Raw genomic sequence first — 21,904 nt, forward strand, 5'->3', positions numbered from 1 at the left:
AAGAAAAGTGACCATCACTGTTTGATTTCTGGTATTTTTTTTTTTAGAAATAGTAGCAACTGTAGAAACAACATATGTACCCGAAAGAAAATTATATGAGAATGGCCACACTTGTGAATTCTCCAAGTTGTTCTTTGTGTATTTGACATTTTAAGAAAATAATACACAAAGTAACCGAAAGCTTACTAAGAAATGGTAAACAAATCCTGGATTTACACTCACCTTGCTCACAGCCAGAAATGCGTTTTTACAGGTATCATAGTTTGCAGTGTCTTTTGGTATTTTCTGACAGATGGTCTGGAAGACAAGGTGATAAAGTGAGAAAAACCAACGTGTCCCACCATTTGTAGAGGAATCAGAATTTACTCACATCTATTTACTCTATCTCTGGCAGATAGACAAAGATGTCCCAGATGAGCACGGTCCCACGAATTGTAGGAGTAAATAACTAGCCACAGAATTCACTTTGGTTTGATCTTAGAAACAATTAACTGCATTTATGTTCACATTGCATTCATGAAATTGTGACTCAATAATGAGTAACTTGTATTATGATATTTTTGTCTCTTAAAAATTATACAGAAGTTTATAAAAATAAATGACACTGCTGGATATAAAGCAACAAACTCTTAACTACAACATAGCCAAGAAGGAAAAAAGAAAAATAACAAAAAGGTTCTCAGGACTGCTTTAACACTGCCGACAACGTATGTTCTATTGGCTTTAAAAGCCTGACGGGGGCTCTTGGGAACGGAGAGATGGAGAGAGAAGGGGTCTGAGAATAGTGCTCCGACTCACCCCATACGCAGTGCTGTGTAAACTAAAAGGATGTACGGGGGGGGAAGAAAAGGGACTACAGCTGCAACACATTTTCACAGTTAAACTTCATTTGGTAGAAGAGGGCACTTTAGGGGATTCTTTACAAACAAGATGTGCACATCTAAAAGCAACTTGATGCCCAGACTCTCAATTTGTTCTGTCTCACACACAGGAGGAAAAAAAGCAGACACTAGAAATAAGGTATGCGTGTGCCTGGTTCCTGGGCAAGAAAAACAAAGTCTGAAATGAAGACACTAAGAGGTGAGAAAGAAAAGAAAAACAAAAAAAGATGTAACAGAGATGAAGGACATTGGAGACAAAAATAGTTCAGTTAAGGAAAAAATATGTGAGTTAGAGTGGACATATGAAAAACTTAATCTGAATACAAATCCAATTTAATAAAAAAGACCCCTCAGTCCAGTTAGCTCCAGTCTGAAGGCTTTTCTTTATTATTAGAGGTAAAAAGACTATTAAAAGGGCCAAACAAACACCAATATTGATGAAACAAGATGCTTCTATGGCACCACTGTTGTGCTGAACTTGTCACACAAACTCACATCCATCAGAAGAGGCAGTCGAGTGACGCGCTGCATTGGAAGGATGAGGAAGGAGATCATGGGGAGGTTCCTGCAGTCAGGGTTGCTCTCAATTTTAGAAAGCACTTCCTTGAAGGCTGCATTTGTAGTCCTACACCAGGGGGACAAAATGTTACAGAATTGTCATGGAAATCTGCATTATTACAAAATGCACACACAGTGCCACAAGATCAACACAGCTGAACAATGCCATGTTAAATATGTTAAGCAATAAAACAAAGCAAATATCCAAGCCTATTTTTGCTTGTTAAAAATCATACTGCTTTTTACAATCTTCATCATATGACTGATGTTGAATAACCAATAAAATAATATGTTCACAACTACACTAATTTCTCAGTCAGACTATCACTGGGCAGTCATTTTGCTATAATTAACAGGGCTACAGAGACGAGAGCTGATGACTTACAGAAGCTTCTGGAGTGTCCGCTGCTGGTACACCTCATTGGAACAGTACGTCACATAAGGTTCAAAGGTTAGAGTGGTGTGTTTTTCGACAATGTCACTGATGTCATCTATGACAACATTTTGCTGATGTCTGTCCTCCAGCTCTTTGAAGAACCTACACCAAGGGAAGAGGAACGGTCAACACATGGGGAAACTCAAAAGAGTTCACCTTGTGACATCAGGTATGCCATTAAACTCTCACATGGTTACAGTTTCAAAAAACAAGGTCAGCATGAAAGAATTTACAAAATGGAGCGATCAAACTCATAAGGCAAGTTAAAAGAAACAATTGTGGCAAACTGATATAGCCATTTCGTAACTTGCTGTTTTTTCATGTGGTCAATGCTTTTGGTATAGACAGATATAACTAAAATTATATTAAAAACTTTAATGATCAAGTACCTAAATGTTAATTGATTATCAATTTAATATTAAATTGGGCTACCCAATCAAAAATACAACACACACACACAAAACACCACATTAAATGTATAGTACCAGTAGAAATCTTTACCATATCACTCCCACACCCATGCTGAAATACAGGAAATGGTAATGAACTAGAAAATGGGTTTTCTGAGCTGTTGCTATCATCTGTCTACTGATTCCAGTGTCCTCCGCAATGTGCAATCATTCTACAGTTTTCAACGAAACCCTGAACAGTCAAAATCCTGTTCCTATTATTAGCTGGGTTCTACCTTACAGTTTGGATTATTGCCATCTGCAGGGAGACTCAACAACCTTCATCAAGGTGGCTGCAGCCCTTTTGATCCTGTTTTTCTGTTATCCGAATCTCAGAATGTGTCAGAGTGAGTGTCCGTGGGAAGCTGACCTCAGCCCCAGCACACCTGGTCAATTTCTAATACCTTCTGCTTCCACAGATCATTGTCACCCAAGCAATACAATTCCAAAAACATTGACAGTTCGGTCTGCACAATTTACAGAAAAGTACAAGTTATTCTGACAAAGCAACTGTGTTTTGTTTTAGTTTTTTTTCCCCCGCCATCACCAATGTTACATAGAGGTACAAGAAAAACAAAAACAAAGGCAAGGCTTCATTATATTTCAAGAAAAATATACTAATATCTATCAAAAAAGTAGTTTTTAGCTACTACAAATTTTAAAAAGGGTGAAAAAGTATTATTTTTTTACCAATAGAACAAACCTTTTAAGATGCTGAGCCTTAATACAGTTTTTTCGCTAGCCAGTTAAAATCCAAATGTCAGCAAGGAAAATAAAAAAAGCATTTGTACTACACTCACACACACAAAGTAGCCAATTTAATAAACAGAATAAAAATCTAAACTTTTTCTTGGGGGGGGTGTTTTTTAATTATTTTCTTAAGAAATAATCCACGTACAGTGGTTTGAAAAAAACAAGTTATACAATCCAGTCTTCCTTAATCAATCAATCAATCATCTATCCCTTCTGGCCACAAGTGGTTATGCATTACCCAAAGAGATATCCTATGGCTGTAACTAACAATATGAGGAAGTGTGATGTTCCAGCAAATCTGTTAACCTGAAAACAATTTAATTTAATTGCAAACAGGCTACAATTTAGGAGCCTTGGATTCAAGAAGCCGAAGGAGAAGGGAAAGGAGAAGACCCACCTAACCTACTTAATGAGTGAAAGCATTCCTAAAGAAGACCCCTGGAAAAATACTTGCATCCATCATTATTGCATAAATAGCAAGATGGATTGAAATAACAGATACACTACTATCATGTGTTTCACAGTGTTTTAGTGTGTGTTCTTATCCTCATGCTTGGCAGTGTAAATAGCCTGAAACCAAAAAGATATTACCATCCCACGGGTTGAGGAAAGAACAGCAGTAATCCATCTGTGAATGCAGATCTGGCTAATTGCCATTAACAGGCAGGGATAAATGCTGTTTTTAAAAAGATTTGCCACTGTAAGCAGCTGGGAACATACACATGATCATTCCTTGAAATACTACACTCATAGCCTTTCATGTGAGAGGGAGAGAGAGAAAAGGACTAATGCAACGCTGAGCTCTGCAAAACCAGCACTAGAGCATTTCTACAAAATAGCAATGCAAGCCTGTAAATATCACTATGTCACTCAACTCCAAAAATCAAATTGCAGAAGACTGTTCAGAAGACATGTGGGAAAGGAAGAGAAAGGAAAACCCTTAAAGATTAAACAAAATCTTCAGAATTTATTTTAAATAATTTAAATCTTGTTCTTTTTTTTTTTTTGAGGGGTGGGGTGCACTCGTTTCAAGATGCAAACATTCAAAATTTAATAATGTACCACACATTAAATTTACATTACAATTATATATATATATATATATATATATATATATATATATATATATATATATATATATATATATATATATATATATATATATATATATACACACACACACACACACACACCGCTCTGGAAAAAATTAACAGACCACTCCAAGTTCAGAAATCAATGTTAAGTGGTCTCAATTTTTTCCAGAGCTGTGTATATATAATATATTATATAAATAAATATATAAATATACAAAAGATAAGAATATTCATCATGCCAAACTTTGTCCTGCTTGACCCATTTTCTTTAAAGGGTGGGGTTCTATGAACTGTTCACACAATGCAAAACCTTGATGACAAAACAGGGGGGAAAAAGTAATTACATGATCCCCAGTAATGGTTTCATATTCTCCCACTACGTTGTAGCTTAAGTTGTATAATTAGCATACCAGTTTTTCCATGGTCAGAAAGAACAATCGTCTTTAATATTAAAAAATCTAAAATATTTTTGAAATGTGACGTGGTGTACTAGTAAAACAGGTTTTTAAGATTGTTAAAACAGTTTGCCTAATTTTAGCTCTCTCGATTGTCTCTCTTGCCACCTAGTAATCCAGTAGCATTAACAACAGGTGTTATGTTCTGTATGTCATTTAAACCATCCTCATATCTCAGAGATGCACCAACAGAGGGCTTAAGCTGATAATTGCCACCTGGCATGTTCTTAAATCTCCTTAATGTCAAATTCACCTTTCTTTTGACTGCCAGATTGAATTATGGTTTTCTTCAGCTTTGTTAAGTAGGAAAACTGAATCCAACGATTTTCTGGCATGATGCCTTTTACTGTTAAGTCATAAACCCTAAATACAGCAGCAAAAATGTCTTCAAGGAATCCTGTGCAATGTACTGCACACAAAACATGGACTGCAATATTCACATGCAAATGGCTTGTGCTGTAGCATCTCTGTGTCAGTGACTAGTTACGTCCAAAAAGTACTAACTGAACAGAGCGTACAGCTATACAAACAATACCAATGATACTATTTAATAGTAGTGCTACACTGCACAGCTGTTATTGTATCCTCCAGTTTCCAAAATTCCATTAGATAGACAGTCTATTGTGATTGGCGCAATTTCACATTCTGTTTCCAGTCTCCATCTCCTAGAAAGAAATGAGCTTCTCAATGCATTATAATTACTTTAGGTCAGCACATTGATGAGTGATCTTATTGCTGTAATAATAGTTATGGTTTCATTTACGGTATGCTCTATTAGTATAATAGATATTTCCCTTTCCCTTTAAGAAGCAGAGCTTCTTGTAATCTAGATATACTGTACATATAACCATTTACAAGAAATCTACCAAAGGGAGTGTTTAATTTATTTAATGCCAAATGTGTGACGAAAAAGCAAGGCTAAAATGCACTCACCTAAACTATATATCTTACTTGTTCATTTCTGTAAGTGAAGAGAACAATCTGTAGCTTTACATATGCATGATACTGTAGTTATACAGGGAAACTGATTCAGTTGGTCCACTTTTTTTCTTCTCTTTCTTGTGGTACAAAATTAGATTGAAAATCAAGAGTTCAATGAAAGACAAAATGGAGGAGCAACAAATGACCTTTGCCAGACCCCATCATGCTGTGTCATGTAAAAGGGTTCATACAAGTCCATACATGGACGAATTACAATTACTTTGGCGTTGAAATGAATAAGCCTTCAAGCTACCAACAGATTTGCATGACATCATCTGTGTGTTGGTTTTCTATCTGGAAACAAAAATGTGCTGGCTTCAAATCTTTGTTTCCATTGGGCCTAGAAAGACATTACTGTGGAGGCATTTCAGATAATTTCCCTGGTTATAAATCAGAGGCAATCCAAAGACCTATAAGAAGAACTGACTTATTGCACGTCTGGTATACAATCATGAAACCTGAGCATATGGCATTAGTCCTCAAAAACAACGCTGTGTCACTCTAGATGCATTTTTTTATGTAACATAGTCCACAACTGAAAGCTACAAAAGGGTTAAAAAAAAACACACACACACACACAAGAACAGCTGTCTTACAGCAGAAATCTGAAGCACTTCCACTGGAATGCCTGGTAGTTACACCCAAGCCAGAAACTGTATTTTTTTTATCTTATTTAGTTTTCCCCATTTTGGAATGAGAAATGTAACCCAAGCGTTAATGAAGTCAAGAAATATTCTCCTCGGGCAGGTACATGCCAGACATTTGACTGTACACATGCATTTGGTGCCACACCTAAGCAATCCAATACGCCATGCAAGTCTGATAAGGAGTCAGGTTTTCGGTTCAAAGATCCAACTAGCCCTAATGTGACACAAACACACAATTGTTTTGACTATGTGCAAGAAAGAAATACAGTACAAATACAACACAAATGCAGCAGGAGGAAATACTGTAAGAGTATCAATCTATTGTTGTACTGTGACAGAAGAGCCACACAGAACAGCTGTGTGCGTGTCTGTGGAATCGGTCATTCCAAGCAGCTGGCATTCTGTGCTTATCAAAACAAAGACTGCGTGAAAATGAACACAGAACCATCACAGGACAAAGGTAGGCACTGTTTAGAGCAAGATAACAAATAAAACCCAAAGATGACAGTCCAAGAAGTCCTTACCATTGAAAATCCCAATCATTAACTTATTTTATGAGCTTACAAGACCAGCAGAAAGAAGGGCAATGTGATAATACAAGGTAATGTAAATTGTATTAATAAAAGACTACAGTTTCCTTTCGTACCTTATCAGCAAGGATTTGTTTTTCAACACTAGCCCGAGATGGGATTGTAGTTTGCATGGCTGTTTATGAACAATTTTTGAATGTATAAAACTCTCCAGTGATGAGTTTACAAGTTCATTTTGAGAACAGTCTGTTCTTGTAATACAGGGCAACAATGTTAAACACTGGAGGGAGGGGAGCAGAGATATCTAAATACATAAGAAACAAGATGTTTTTTTTTTTCTTTTGGAGGGAGGGAGGAATGGGGGTGCCGGACAGAAGCACACTAGTGTAGTTGTCCTTCCACGCTCAGTCTTATTTTAGGGTTTAGTGCAGCAGCAGCAGCAAGTTCTTCTTGATAATTAACAATGACTCCATACAGTGGCAGAAAATAGTGCATTAAAAAAAGAAGAAAAAGACTTGATTCAGTGACACTCTTCCTTTTCCACTGACAGGAGTGACTTGTGATGAGCTGTGACTGCCTCGCTGGCATGTTGCTGGCTGTTACCACGTCCAAACAAAGGGTGTTTTGTGAGGATTTCTGGATTCCAGGCTGGTGGTTTTAACACAAGGTTCCTTCCTCAACCTCAAAGTGCAATACATGTTCACCTACATTTGTAACAAGAGGACAGAGTCCCTTGGGTTAATCATCATGCAACTTAACAGCCTCCATCATAGTCAAAGGTGCAAACTCCCTGCAGCACTGTATAAAGCTCTTGCAAGTCCAGCTCCCCAGTCTCTAGGTACACATCACTAAAGCTTGCACATGAAATTCAGATACACAAACAAAAAAGCATGTGAATTTACCAGTTATTCATTTTTTTTTTTTTTTAATAAATGTAGCAAGCAAAAGGTCTGACTTACAGAATCAGATTCAGATTTAAAAACATATTTAACCTGAAAACTGTGTTGTTGCGTTATATAATCATTAGGCTAAATCATTAATAGAGCTGGTTAATATGTGTACCATTTGCAGTACACATTTTGGCCGATTCCAAGGAATGATCAGCAACCTAAGATCCTGCCATAATCACTGTTAAAGTGGTTAAAACGAATCACAAGGACTCGTGGCAGCAGAACAAGAGTATGTTCTCCTTTCTTTAGATCACAAACAAGCTGAATATGATCGCTTTCAAAAGAGATGCATTCATGTATTTATTCGCATTTCATATAAATGACACACAATGCCCTGGCATCCTTTCATCATATAGGTCAATCTGAAGATTTCTATGAAAGGCGTGAATAGACCAAAGCAAAACAAGCTTGGTTAGATTCTCTACAACAGGCGAGGAAAACACATTTACTAATCTTAAGACTAAAGACACACTAACTTTCCAACTTCTACCGACAACACAAATATACATCAAAATCCATAAAAAGTCAAGAGTTCCTTGTAGCCACCTGCAAAATTAAATTTGGATTGTTGCAAGGATTCATTGAACATTGGATGATACAATTGCTTACAATACATCAAAATATTGTATTATGTTGTTGATTTCAGTTGTTCCAATAACTCTGAAACAAGATCTTATAATGTGTCCTTACATGATACAGCTGTTTTTGTGATCGCATGCGGTTTAAACACTTCAAACAGCAATAATAGATGTAGCAAAAGCATGAAGAGAATTAAAAAAAAAAAAAAAAAAAAAAACGTTTTGTTCCGAGAACCTCCATCTCCTCTGAAGCAAATGAGAAACTGAAACTACACTGGTCTGCTGAGCATCTATCAGCACTCTACTTTGTCTGCCTTTGCTTTCCTGCAATACTGGTCAAAACAGGTAAAAGTCAAAGCCAAGAGAATGCGAAAAAAAGTCACATGGAAACACAAAAGTAAAAATAGCTCAAATAAACGGCACAAGCAGACAGCATGGAGGCATCTGGTTCTGTCAGACCTAGGCTGGATATATTACTGTGGAGATTTGCTTTCTAAATACATTTAAATTTTACCTAAATATTTCTGTTTTGGAATCATACACCGATCAGCCATAACATTATGACCACCTGCCTAATATTGTGTAGGTCCCTGACAGCCCTGACCCATCGAGGCATGGACTCCACTAGACCTCTGAAGGTGTGCTGTGGTATCTGGCACCAAGACGTTAGCAGCAGATCCTTTAAGTCCTGTAAGTTGCGAGGTGGGGCCTCCATAGATCGGACTTGTTTGGCCAGCCTTCGCTCCCCACGCGCATCAATGAGCCTTGGCCACCCATGACCCTGTCGGAGGTTCAACGCTTTTCCTTCCTTGGACCACTTTTGATTCTGACCACTGCAGACCAGGAACACTCCACAAGCATTTCGCATTTCAAAAAAGTTACAAATTGATTTGCATGTTAATGAGGGAAATAAGTATACAGTGGGGGAAAAAAGTATTTGATCCCCTGCTGATTTTGTATGTTTGCCCACTGACAAAGAAATTATCAATCTATAATTTTAATGGTAGGTGTATTTTAGCAGTGAGAGACAGAATAACAACAAAAAAATCCAGAAAAATGCATTTCTAAAAAGTTATACATTGATTTACATGTTAATGAGGGAAATAAGTATTTGAACCCTTCGACTTAGTACTTGGTGGCAAAACCCTTGTTGGCAATCACAGAGGTCAGACGTTTCTTGTAGTTGGCCACCAGGTTTGCACACATCTCAGGAGGGATTTTGAACCCAATCCTCTTTGCAGATCCTCTCCAAGTCATTAAGGTTTCGAGGCTGACGTTTGGCAACTCGAATCTTCAGCTCCCTCCACAGATTTTCTATGGGATTAAGGTCTGGAGACTGGCTAGGCCACTCCAGGACCTTAATGTGCTTCTTCTTGAGCCACTCCTTTGTTGCCTTGGCTGTGCGTTTTGGGTCATTGTCATGCTGGAATACCCATCCACGACCCATTTTCAATGCCCTGGCTGAGGGAAGGAGGTTCTCACCCAAGATTTGACGATACATGGCCCCGTCCATTGTCCCTTTGATGCGGTGCAGTTGTCCTGTCCCCTTAGCAGGAAAACACCACCAAAGCACAATGTTTCCACCTCCCTGTTTGACGGTGGGGATGGTGTTCTTGGGGTCATTCTTCCTCCTCCAAACACGGCAAGTTGAGTTGATGCCAAAGAGCTTGATTTTGGTCTCATCTGACCACAACACTTTCACCCAGTTCTCCTCTGAATCATTCAGATGTTCACTGGCAAACTTCAGACGGGCCTGTACATGTACTTTCTTGAGCAGGGGGCCTTGCGGGCGCTGCAGGATTTCAGTCCTTCACGGCGTAGTGTGTTACCAATTGTTTTCTTGGTGACTATGGTCCCAGCTGCCTTGAGATCATTAACAAGATCCTCCCGTGTAGTTCTGGGCTGATTCCTCACCGTTCTCATGATCATTGAAACTCCACGAGGTGAGATCTTGCATGGAGCCCCAGACCGAGGGAGACTGACAGTTATTTTGTGTTTCTTCCATTTGCGAATAATCGCACCAACTGTTGTCACCTTCTCACCAAGCTGCTTGGTGATGGTCTTGTAGCCCATTCCAGCCTTGTGTAGGTCTACAATCTTGTCCCTGGCATCCTTGGACAGCTCTTTGGTCTTGGCCATGGTGGAGAGTTTGGAATCTGATTGATTGATTGCTTCTGTGGACAGGTGTCTTTTATACAGGTAACAAGCCGAGATTAGGAGCACTCCCTTTAAAAGAGTGCTCCTAATCTCAGCTTGTTACCTGTATAAAAGACACCTGGGAGCCAGAAATCTTGCTGATTGATAGGGGATCAAATACTTATTTCCCTCATTAACATGCAAATCAATTTATTACTTTTTTGAAATGCGTTTTTCTGGATTTTTTTGTTGTTATTCTGTCTCTCACTGTTAAAATACACTCACCTAAAGGATTATTAGGAACACCATACTAATACTGTGTTTGACCCCCTTTCGCCTTCAGAACTGCCTTAATTCTACATGGCATTGATTCAACAAGGTGCTGAAAGCATTCTTTAGAAATGTTGGCCCATATTGATAGGATAGCATCTTGCAGTTGATGGAGATTTGTGGGATGCACATCCAGGGCACGAAGCTCCCGTTCCACCACATCCCAAAGATGCTCTATTGGGTTGAGATCTGGTGACTGTGGGGGCCAGTTTAGTACAGTGAACTCATTGTCATGTTCAAGAAACCAATTTGAAATGATTCGACCTTTGTGACATGGTGCATTATCCTGCTGGAAGTAGCCATCAGAGGATGGGTACATGGTGGTCATAAAGGGATGGACATGGTCAGAAACAATGCTCAGGTAGGCCGTGGCATTTAAACGATGCCCAATTGGCACTAAGGGGCCTAAAGTGTGCCAAGAAAACATCCCCCACACCATTACACCACCACCACCAGCCTGCACAGTGGTAACAAGGCATGATGGATCCATGTTCTCATTCTGTTTACGCCAAATTCTGACTCTACCATCTGAATGTCTCAACAGAAATCGAGACTCATCAGACCAGGCAACATTTTTCCAGTCTTCAACTGTCCAATTTTGGTGAGCTTGTGCAAATTGTAGCCTCTTTTTCCTATTTGTAGTGGAGATGAGTGGTACCCGGTGGGGTCTTCTGCTGTTGTAGCCCATCCGCCTCAAGGTTGTACGTGTTGTGGCTTCACAAATGCTTTGCTGCATACCTCGGTTGTAACGAGTGGTTATTTCAGTCAAAGTTGCTCTTCTATCAGCTTGAATCAGTCGGCCCATTCTCCTCTGACCTCTAGCATCAACAAGGCATTTTCGCCCACAGGACTGCCGCATACTGGATGTTTTTCCATTTTCACACCATTCTTTGTAAACCCTAGAAATGGTTGTTGGTGAAAATCCCAGTAACTAAGCAGATTGTGAAATACTCAGACCGGCCCGTCTGGCACCAACAACCATGCCACGCTCAAAATTGCTTAAATCACCTTTCTTTCCCATTCAGACATTCAGTTTGGAGTTCAGGAGATTGTCTTGACCAGGACCACACCCCTAAATGCATTGAAGCAACTGCCATGTGATTGGTTGGTTAGATAATTGCATTAATGAGAAATTGAACAGGTGTTCCTAATAATCCTTTAGGTGAGTGTACACCTACCATTAAAATTATAGACTGATCATTTCTTTGTCAGTGGGCAAACGTACAAAATCAGCAGGGGATCAAATACTTTTTTCCCCTCACTGTATATATGTGAGCTACTCATATGCAGATCATATGTAGGTGGAAATTTTAAAATTCTGAAGCAACTGGCAAGTCACGACTAATGTTTCTTTCACAATTACAACCTGAAGGATTGAACATGCCACAGAGAAATAAATAATCTCCTTAAGAAAAAGTATATGCAATTGAGGAATACCAATAAGCATAAAGTACCAGATAAGGCAGTGAGCAGTGTGACACAAAGAGGTTTTACCAATGTCAACATTCGTTTCTAGAGTAAGAGGATTCATTATTTCACTTTAATGTTAAGTCTCACAGAAATAAAGTTTAGTGAAGTAAATCTCAGTTAAATGACAGTGGGACTTGGTAAATCATTTTAGCATGAACAATAGGGTGTAAAAAACATTTTAACAACACCTACTTTTTGCTCGCCTCACAGACATCGACGATGTTGGAGAAGAGGTGGTGGCTCTCAGTTTTGGTCATCGTACTGCTCAGCTCGTTAGAGTTCTTAAACAACCGGATCAAAATCTCCAGACTGTGGAGGTAGGAGTGCTCAGACGAAATCACTTCGAAAATAGCCTGAAAAAAGCAAAATCGTTTTCATCCATTTTCACAGCCTGCTTATACTAATATTACTGATTAAAATAAACATACTTATAAGGAAATACTGTACAACTATTTTAAGGTACTTTAGGGTACTTAAGGTACTGTGCTAGTTCCCCTTTAAGAAGCTAGTCTTTTAACCCCAACTAAAATAAAATAAAATAAAACATAACTAAATAAATATGTGCTGTCAAGTTCCTAACTGTATGATGTTGTTATATAAAGGTCTTGTGGGGGCTTCGAACCTGTTCCCACTACACATGTGATGCCGGTGATGTAAGCAAGACAGCAAAGGCTGATTTGTGTTTATTTTCTAAACACGTGTGTGACTGCGCTCTGTTCGGCATGCTCAGTGTCAGTTAAAATATTCGGTAATCTACACTGCTTAGATAAGCAAAGCATGTGGGGGCATCGCACAGAGCACTTTCTGCCAAACCTGTGGAATCAGCAGGGCATGCATACAGGGAGTGGGCCCCCTCCTCCAGTTTATCCCTTCAAAGTGTAAACACACATTTCAACTCAGCAAACTAGTTGGAAAGTTACTTTTGTTTCTTGCATTTTGTTCAGTGGTTACAGTGCTCTGCACAAAAATGCCTGAGAACTGCATACATCACTCAATCTTCACAATGTCAATTTTAATGCTGGATCTTGTTTACTATTTTCATATAAAGAAAAACAAATAGTACAAATTCGGCTACCTCTTGTTTCTTCCTCTGTTCCTGGTTCAGGCTTTCGGATATTCCATTTTTTTTTACCTGGAAAACAAAAGGATTCCAGTTAGTTTTCCAGAGCAAAATAAAAAAGAAATGTGCCATTTTCCACCGGCTTTTAATGATGTTTCACGATGACGTTGTAATAATAATGATCAAGTGATCCATTCAATCACCTTTTCCATATTGTGCCGTTTACGAAGAAGCTTCAAAGCAGAAAGAAACCAGCTGAAGCATTTTAAGTCACTCGGCAATAAAATGGAAAAAAAGCACTTATCAAATTATGGTACTTCCTGTGCCTTTAAATAAAAAAATAAAGGTCAGCAAGTAGCGAGCGTGTATTTATATCCAAGTGCTGGAAAGAAAGACCTGGCTAAAGATCTGAGGCGAGTGGAAAGCCAAGAACCTTCAAAACCCACCAGGTGGAGAGACATAAAAGCAATCGACCAGACCTCTTACTGTTACACGCTGCACAGATACACAACCGTCAGGCTACAGTCTGTAACTCACTGAAGATGTTCACAATTCTTATTAATAACACGGCTGATCAAATGCATAAGTTATTCAGATAAAAGGAAACAAACGCATGACTCCCAGTGGGAATTTGCTGAATATCAAGATTGCGTAAGCTGTTTCTTATTCATTTTGATTCAACAAAATATATAATAATCATAAATCATAATAATACAAGTTCATAATGTGCTCACTGAAACGCTACTGATTTCAGATTTGGCAAGACCAGAAATTATTCAATCTCTGGCTGCATTTCAGTCTACAACAAGCATACCATTAGACTCCTACCCAGAGTGATTCACAGCTCTACATTTTTTCTCTAATTTGAGTCTGATGAAAGTTGGGAGGGCTTTTGAATAACTGGATGTGTTACTGCCTTGTTCAATATCCTGCTTGCAGATTTACTGGAGAAAATTAAACCTGGTTTTCCAGCACCTGTTCCCTCTCTGGTTCAGCTGTAGGGAAGAGACTTCTACAAACACTGAAGAGAGATTCATGGAAAAAAAGAGCAAAAGGGGGGGGGGGGGGTTTCTTTAGTTAGCTCCTCCCTGTGGAAACTATTTCACCAAAGTTTAAATCCACCTCCTTTGAGTGCAGATAAAAACAGACCACTGTGGTCATGCATAATGAAAAGTGCTCAGGTAGGAGTCCATGCTTACAGAATTAATTTCCTGAAAACACTGGATTAACAAATGCTCTTCTAAGCACAAAAAGAAAGAAAACAAATGTGAGGATACTCCTTTTCCTAGTACACAAGACCATTCAATATAAAACTTAAAAGACAAATTAACAAAGTTGTATCCAAATACAGGAACACAATCGTTGTTATTGATTGCAGGAATGTTCCATTCCATCTGTTCTGCATGTGGCTCTTTCAAATTATTCCCACAATCACCACACCTGTGATTACACATAGTGGATTTTGCTTGTTGATTTTTCTCTTTTGTTGCATTTTATTTGAACTTCATATCCATTCCAAAATTATTACTATAAGCTCTAAAAGTTGCAAAATAAACCCAAATGTTTTCTCGGACAGAACCACTGCTGGGGGCATGCATTTCCCGATCACATAATCCTGCTGAAGAGTACATCCAAGATACACTTGCTCAAATATAATTTCCATTAAGTTCTATCAAACATCTGGATGTCATTTGATCAGTTGATAATTTCAGCCCTTACTTTACAGTTCTCTGTCGATTTTGGCACCTACATTCTTTGTGCTCAGAATGCTTTTATGAAGGTTTGGCATGCCTGTCACTCCATAAATCCAATATGTTGTTTTTCAATGACTATATCTCTCTGGAAACAGAAATTGGGTCTGGCACTACAGCCTGTGACATTTAATGAAAAAAATAAAGATTTCCCAGAATTTTCTGTCCTTTTTTTTCCCCCCAAACAGCATCTTTCTTTCTGGGCAATGATCCGACAGTGTGTGGGATGCACCTGCACCTAAAGAATAGCCAATATTTTTTTTTAATCTTAATAAATAAATGATACAGAAACTGTGGACGACACAAAGGAGCATGGAAAGATGTATGATTGGAATAACAATAAGAGATAGAAAAGAAATGAATGGATCTGAGAACAATCGAAAATATGTAACATAATTGAAAGAGTGAAAACAGATCAAAGATGGACAAAGGAAGCTATTGAATGGATCCCAAGAGACAAAAAAAAAAGCTTGAAGACAACCATATAGAAGATGTGAAGATTAAATCATACGATTGACAGGCATGACATGGAAAATAGAAGCTGTAGATTGAAGCAAGTGGAAACATCTTGGGAGGCCTTCATCCTGCAGTGGATCAATATAGGCTGATGGTAATGGTGATATCTTATCATCATCATCAGCCTATATTGAGACAATGCTGGATGAAGGTCTATATTTATATATATATATATATATATATATATATATATATATATACACACACACACGTTATGGTCTTTGCAAAAAAAATAATAATAATCAGTGCAAAAATCACGTTCACAACAGTCTAAAATAATGTAAAATAAATAAACATTTTTCTATGAGTACTAATGTTTATTTGTTTGTTTATCTTTGAATTTGTACCAATGAAGTTTGACATTTGCCCTTCCTAAAATGGAAAGACAAAAAAAAATGCCTTGCAAATGCTTTTTGAATGTGGTCCTCTGTCCTAAGGTTGTCAGTGGCAGCGCTCGCATGTATGTAATGAGACCATTTCTGTAAAGCATTAATGACCGCAGAAGGGCCATTCTAAACACAGCCTTGAAATGCTTCGTTTTATTTATTTCACAAAGTTGTATGTAAGCCAGCTAAGGACAAAAGAAGGCCAAGCTTACATCATTAATTTGTCCGTCTGGGAACATTCCAGAAATGCTTGCATGCCTGCTTAAACAGGTCCAGATCTGACATGTAAATAAAAAGAGGGACTGTACTGAGGGTCAGTACTGTACACACAATTTCAACTGGAAATCACTGTGTATTCCTCTCTCCCCACTTTCACTTGACAAAATTGTTACTATAATGCACTGTAGCACAGTTTTCTGGAAGACTGCCTATTTGTTTTTTTTTTTTGTTGTTGTTCTTTTGATTCTGTTTTTACCCCTTTTCTGTGGCAGAACCATAGACTTCAACCTGAGGTTTAGGCAAAGCACAGAAACAAAACTGCTTCATTCAATTTTACCACTTAAAAAAAAAAAAAACATCTTCACAAATGAATTTCATTTAAAAGGTGCTCCAGTACGGCAATATCCGAAGGGCACAAGCTTGCCAGTTGTAGTAAACATTCCACACAGCGCTGGCATTCTTGGTCAGGCTGTTATTTGTGAGTGTGTGTGTGCGAGTGTGTGTGTGTGCGAGTGTGTGTGTGCGAGTGTGTGTGTGCGAGTGTGTGTGTGCGAGTGTGTGTGTGCGAGTGCGTGTGTGCGAGTGCGTGTGTGCGAGTGTGTGTGTGCGAGTGCGTGTGTGCGAGTGCGTGTGTGTGGGGGGGGGGGTTGGGGGACTGCTGCAAAGTCTGTGAGAAATGTTCATTCTCCTACCACAGTGAGCTGGCTCCACATGGACCTCAGTGGCTTGTATTGAACAACAATCCTTTCATCAGATTTTTGCTCCTTAGGTTCGGCATCCTCGTCAGAATCGTTATGCAAAGCCTTCTCCTTGTAGTTCTGGTATAGAACCTCATCTTCTGAAATAGAACAATAATCGGGTATCAGCATTCCGGAAATAAGGCCAAAAGGAAAAGTAAACAACTGAATGCAACACGTTAGGTTACGTTTGCTTGATCTTATTACAAAAACTGGATTGTGGTTATATTCAACAGATAGGACCAATGGGTTTTGAGTGCAGATGCTACTTTTGGTGAACTCAGAAAACTTGTGTGTGCACCAGCACGATTGGAATATTTTTGTTAATTATTCATAAAAATATATTAATAGAATATGGACGAGAAACAAAAAACACACACTACCAATCCAGCCAACAGCACAAGGCTCAATCTCTTCCTAAACACCAAAAAAAAGTTAGTTTATGTATCTCCTTAAGCTCAATTAGCTGAAACAAAAATGAAATTGGTTTCAATCATGCTAGTTAACTCTCCAAAAACTCTTAATTTGATTTGTTGATTTAGCCATGTTTAACACATTCACCAGGAAGCAGAGCTAGTTAATCCCTTTGTATCTTTTTCTTCTCTAGAGGAGTGTGAAATCTCCCATGCAACCCTAGCAGTAACAGTGTGGCATTTGTCAGGCAATATACCTGCAGTTTGCATACAGAGGACCATACACACAGCCAGGTGTGTAATACATTACCCAACATGCAACACTCTACAGTGGCAGCCCACACATCTGAAACAAGCTGTTCAGCGACTCATTCAATTTGAAACATATTGTTCATGACAAAAGCATTCAGACGTTTTAAAGATACCTAATGTACATGCAGTAAGATATTTCACATGAGCTTCGAGCGACGCCTGACTGGGTCAAGACCTAGCAACGGATCGGGCCAACTGACGTGAAACGAGTCATTCATCTCCATTAAACTCCTGCTTACCTTCGCTGTCAAAGGTTCTCTGTGTCGGCAATCCTTTCTTCTTTTCAGAACATAAAAAATAAGAACAAACATATTAAACATAATTGTTTTGTAGGTCATGCCAGAGAGTGTGTGTATTTTCAGAGCTCTGACTCTACTACTTGGATGAAGCTTTGTTTTGTTTTTTTATTTTATGAGGTCTATAAACCTGACCTTTCCACCCAGGCAAACACTACCAATTTGCTAGGCAGTTTGGTCACAGCATTCACACTCCCTCAACATGACAGCAGCAAATCCTGTATTTAAGGTCACCAGCAGTTAAACCTAAATAAATGCCCCAGTACCTCTTTATTACCACATTAGAAGAACCCTGTTTACATTTTAATAAAAAAAACAACTACAATTGGGCTTTGAAAACTATTTGAATAATTGTAACAAAGCCATGAAACTTCAATTAATCAAATGAGAGCGCTGTCCCATGTGATAAACACCACGGTCTCTTTTTTTTTAATTTTCAATGCAGACTGACACAAAGAGCGCTATTCAATTACAACTCTGTCTTTCCCGTTTGAGAAAGAAAGTACACAAAGGCAAAACAAGAATTTTCATTTTCACTTCCAAGACGCAGATTGTTTTGTGTTGGCTTTCTTGGTGTAAATATATTAATCTGCCTGGGGTTTATGCACAGAGCGTGGTGTGTTTTCTTTCCATTCCAGCAAGAGATTCTGAACCTTACTTGAATAATTGATGAATTAGGACATATGTGTTTAAAACGGTTGATGTCACATTACCTAGAATATTAAAGCTTAAAAAGATCTGATACTGGAAGGAAAGTGGAAAGATTCACACTGCTATACAGGTTATTAAAGACACATGAATATAAGTGGGAGGTCTTCCAGTAGAGGTAATGGATGTGTACCTTTGCTCTAAACAAACAAAACTCCCTGTTCGTGACACAGTATCAAAGCTGCTATGGAGAACAAACTGTACCTACTTTGCCCTTTCCCAGACTGGCGAATTTCTCCTTGTCCTCCTCCACAGCTCTCAAGATGGGTTGCGACAGCCGCTTGCCCTTCATCTCAGCGGCTTGGGCAGAGCTGTCCAGGTCAATCCCGCTGACCACTGCCCTCCTGTAAGAAGTGGACCTCAGCCCCCTCTTCAGAGTCCCCGGGCTGTCCAGGTCTGCATCTGCCTCCCCCTCTTTGTCGCCCATGGAGAACAGCGACTTGCTGCTGGTCTCTACTAAGCTGAGGGCCCGGAGCGCTCTCTTGGTGGGCTCCAGGAGACTGTGGCCGCCCTGGCTGTTCTTGCTCAGTCTGATGTCTGAAGCCAGCCCCTTGGGGATGATCTGCTGCTTCCCCATCTTGAGTGCCGCCGGGCTGTTTGTGCTCAACATGATGGAGGGGCCTTTGTCAGGGCTCAGGGCAGTGCCAGACGACTGCCTGTGCAGCGCCACCCTCTCCCCAGGGGCAGGCACCGGGGCCGGGGCACACGTGGAGGGGCTGCCCGCATTCCTGGGGGAAGGGGGTGACTGATGGGGGATGGAGAGGACATTGTTGTTGTTGCATGGCGGCGTGGGGGCTCTCCCCGTAGGCGAATCCCCCGCGCTGGAGCTGAATACAATCTGGTCCTTCTGCGAGGTCAACGTCACGGGGACAGAGAGTCGCTTTTTCAAATCTTTTTTCCCTTCATCTAAGACCCGTTTCTCCTGACAGAAGCGGGACCCGGTGTCCCCACCTTTAGTTATGTCCAGAGTTTGATACGCCCGGTTGTCAACTTGCTTGCTGGGCTCTGACTTGCGTTTGGGCAGAGACAGTTTCCTGTTGGACAAATGGCCAATGCTGATGCTCCTGACCACTCTCGTCTTGCGGGTTGGCTTGTTCAAGACGTGCTTGAAGACATTTGTATTTCCTGGGGAAGCCACGATTTTCTCGGCAGGCTGCGTCAACGTAAAGGCACATCGGTCCTCCACTGGAAAATCAGTCATTAAAACCCCACCAATCTGGTAGCTGAGAGGCCTGGGCTTGTCCCTGGGCCCGGACTGGTTTGCAGACCTCCTCTTCCATAGAGGGGTGATGTTATTATTAGAGAGGTCCACCTCGTTGCCCCCTTCCATGGCCTGCACTGTCAATCAACACGCAGCCACATCCAGTCATAGAGAGGAATATGCACTCATAACCATTTCACCTAGAACTGTGGCAGCCACTTCCATAAATGATACAAAAAATATTTATATCAACAAATGAATACGTGCTGAAAATACTTTGTGTCCATACACTTGTTGGCTGTTAGCATTACAAGCAACATTAAATGCATAAATGCATAGGTCACTTACATGCATGCATACATACATACATACAAATACAATGGTTGAATTGTTAAATTAGTCCACTAAATAAATTCAAGTTACACAATTGTGCATGCAAGCGGTGTGCGATTACACGAGATTTAAGGTCATCTCTTGATGAATTGCAACAATGGTTACTTCGGTATCTTTCACGCTGATTTATAAAGTAGTTATTTGGGGGGTAAAAAGTTATACGAAAGCACAAATCGGCAAGGCTAGATCTCGGCATTAAATCCGGTATTAAAGTGGTATGCCACTAGGTACTTACCTTTCACTTGGTTTTGCTGCACAATCACGTCATTTCTTTCACTTGCTCTTTTCCCACAGTTATCCAGTTCAAGTTGCTGCTCCCCGCTCGGGAGTTGTGTGGCAGATCCCAGGCGCAGGGAGGTCTTCAGATCTGCATGTTACAACCCGACCCCAGCCCTCAGATCCCCCTGCTCTGCTCGGACCTGGAGATCTACTAGTGCGGGAGAAAATCTGGGAAAAGTGGCCACTATAGGAGGAGGAGACGCCAAACCTATAAACAGTAGCCAAGTTCACATGACGCAACGCACCATGGGAGCGCAGTCCATTGAACTCTGCATACCATTCAAATGGCATCAAAATGACACCGTCAAATACGTGTATAACTTCACAGTGACATGAATCAAAGCCCAAATCAACGAGAAAGAAAGTTTTCACAAAGTTTCTTTTTCTCCCAAAGCTATTGAAGTTTTAAGGCCATGCGCGCCACCTACCGGACAGACATATGTGAACCCATCGGCTTTTTATTTTATTTTATTTTGAATTACACTTGTATAACTTTTTTCCAGCACAGTGCAGTGTTACATTCAAATTCTTATTTCGACACTTAGGTTTACAGTCTGAAACCTGATTTTCTTTATTTTCGGTGTTTCAAAATGGAAGATTAAGCAATCCTTGTCACATATTTTAAAATGCGAGTTGTACACGGATCCCATGTTTGACTTGAAAGATGTTGCAACAAAAACACCTGTAATGAAGTTCCTAAAGCTCAACTAGAGTCACACCATTATTACACAGGTAAGACCTCAGTTTCAAATCACAAAGCCCAAATCACCCAGAAACTATGTGGAAATTGATGCAGATTCATCATCATCATCATCATCATCATCATTTTTATTATTATTATTATTATTATTATTATTATTATTATTATTAGTAGTAGTAGTAGTAGTAGTAGTAGTAGTAGTAGTATAAATATGTAGATATCAGCGTTATAGTTTCTCATCCGCTTCCCCATTTTTATACATTTACATGTACTATTTCATGTCAGGTTTAATTCCTTCCCTAATTATAATTGATGTCATGGATTGTAAAAGTGTAAGAGCAGGCCTTGCCACTGTGGAGGATCTCGGGACTTGTTGGCCTTGGTTCCAGGCCAAGTTCAAAGATATGACCATCCCGAGCACTGTATTGAGCTCATGCGTTTCTCTGGAATGTGCAGCTGGTTCAACAGATGTGCAGGTTTTAAAAGCTGGAACTAAATGCATACATTCAGTTCTTCAATAGGCATTCAATACATTTTAAAATACAAAATGAATGTTAGCTTATGTAACTGTATAATCTGGGGGATCCATATGTAATGATTTTTCTTCTCTGTGGTTATATGAAAATTGTGCATTAAGTTTTTTACATATAATCAAATATGCATTGCATATATATATCGTTATTTG

At 39.5% G+C, this 21,904-nt stretch overlaps 1 protein-coding gene across 3 annotated transcripts in view; it reads right to left on the reverse strand.

Annotated features, from left to right (window-relative positions):
- The window catches only part of LOC136753418 (rho guanine nucleotide exchange factor 26), a 36,961-nt gene extending 16,065 nt beyond the window's left edge, over window positions 1–20,896 (reverse strand). The window contains exons 1-9 of one of the 3 annotated variants that reach the window (XM_066709493.1): window positions 20,476–20,896; window positions 18,855–20,065; window positions 17,882–17,918; window positions 16,873–17,018; window positions 13,324–13,380; window positions 12,441–12,601; window positions 1,825–1,977; window positions 1,377–1,506; window positions 223–297 (exon numbers count right to left, since the gene is read on the reverse strand). In XM_066709493.1, the coding sequence (XP_066565590.1) occupies window positions 223–297; window positions 1,377–1,506; window positions 1,825–1,977; window positions 12,441–12,601; window positions 13,324–13,380; window positions 16,873–17,018; window positions 17,882–17,918; window positions 18,855–19,976 (1,881 nt within the window). In that variant the 5' untranslated portion in view covers window positions 19,977–20,065; window positions 20,476–20,896. Of the gene's footprint in view, window positions 1–222; window positions 298–1,376; window positions 1,507–1,824; window positions 1,978–12,440; window positions 12,602–13,323; window positions 13,381–16,872; window positions 17,019–17,881; window positions 17,922–18,854; window positions 20,066–20,475 lie in introns of all 3 variants that reach the window. The other 2 variants (XM_066709492.1, XM_066709491.1) reach the window with 2 other exon arrangements.
- Window positions 20,897–21,904: the final 1,008 nt, after the last annotated feature.

This window comes from Amia ocellicauda, chromosome 7 (assembly GCF_036373705.1).
Source record: "Amia ocellicauda isolate fAmiCal2 chromosome 7, fAmiCal2.hap1, whole genome shotgun sequence".
NCBI lineage: Eukaryota > Metazoa > Chordata > Actinopteri > Amiiformes > Amiidae > Amia > Amia ocellicauda.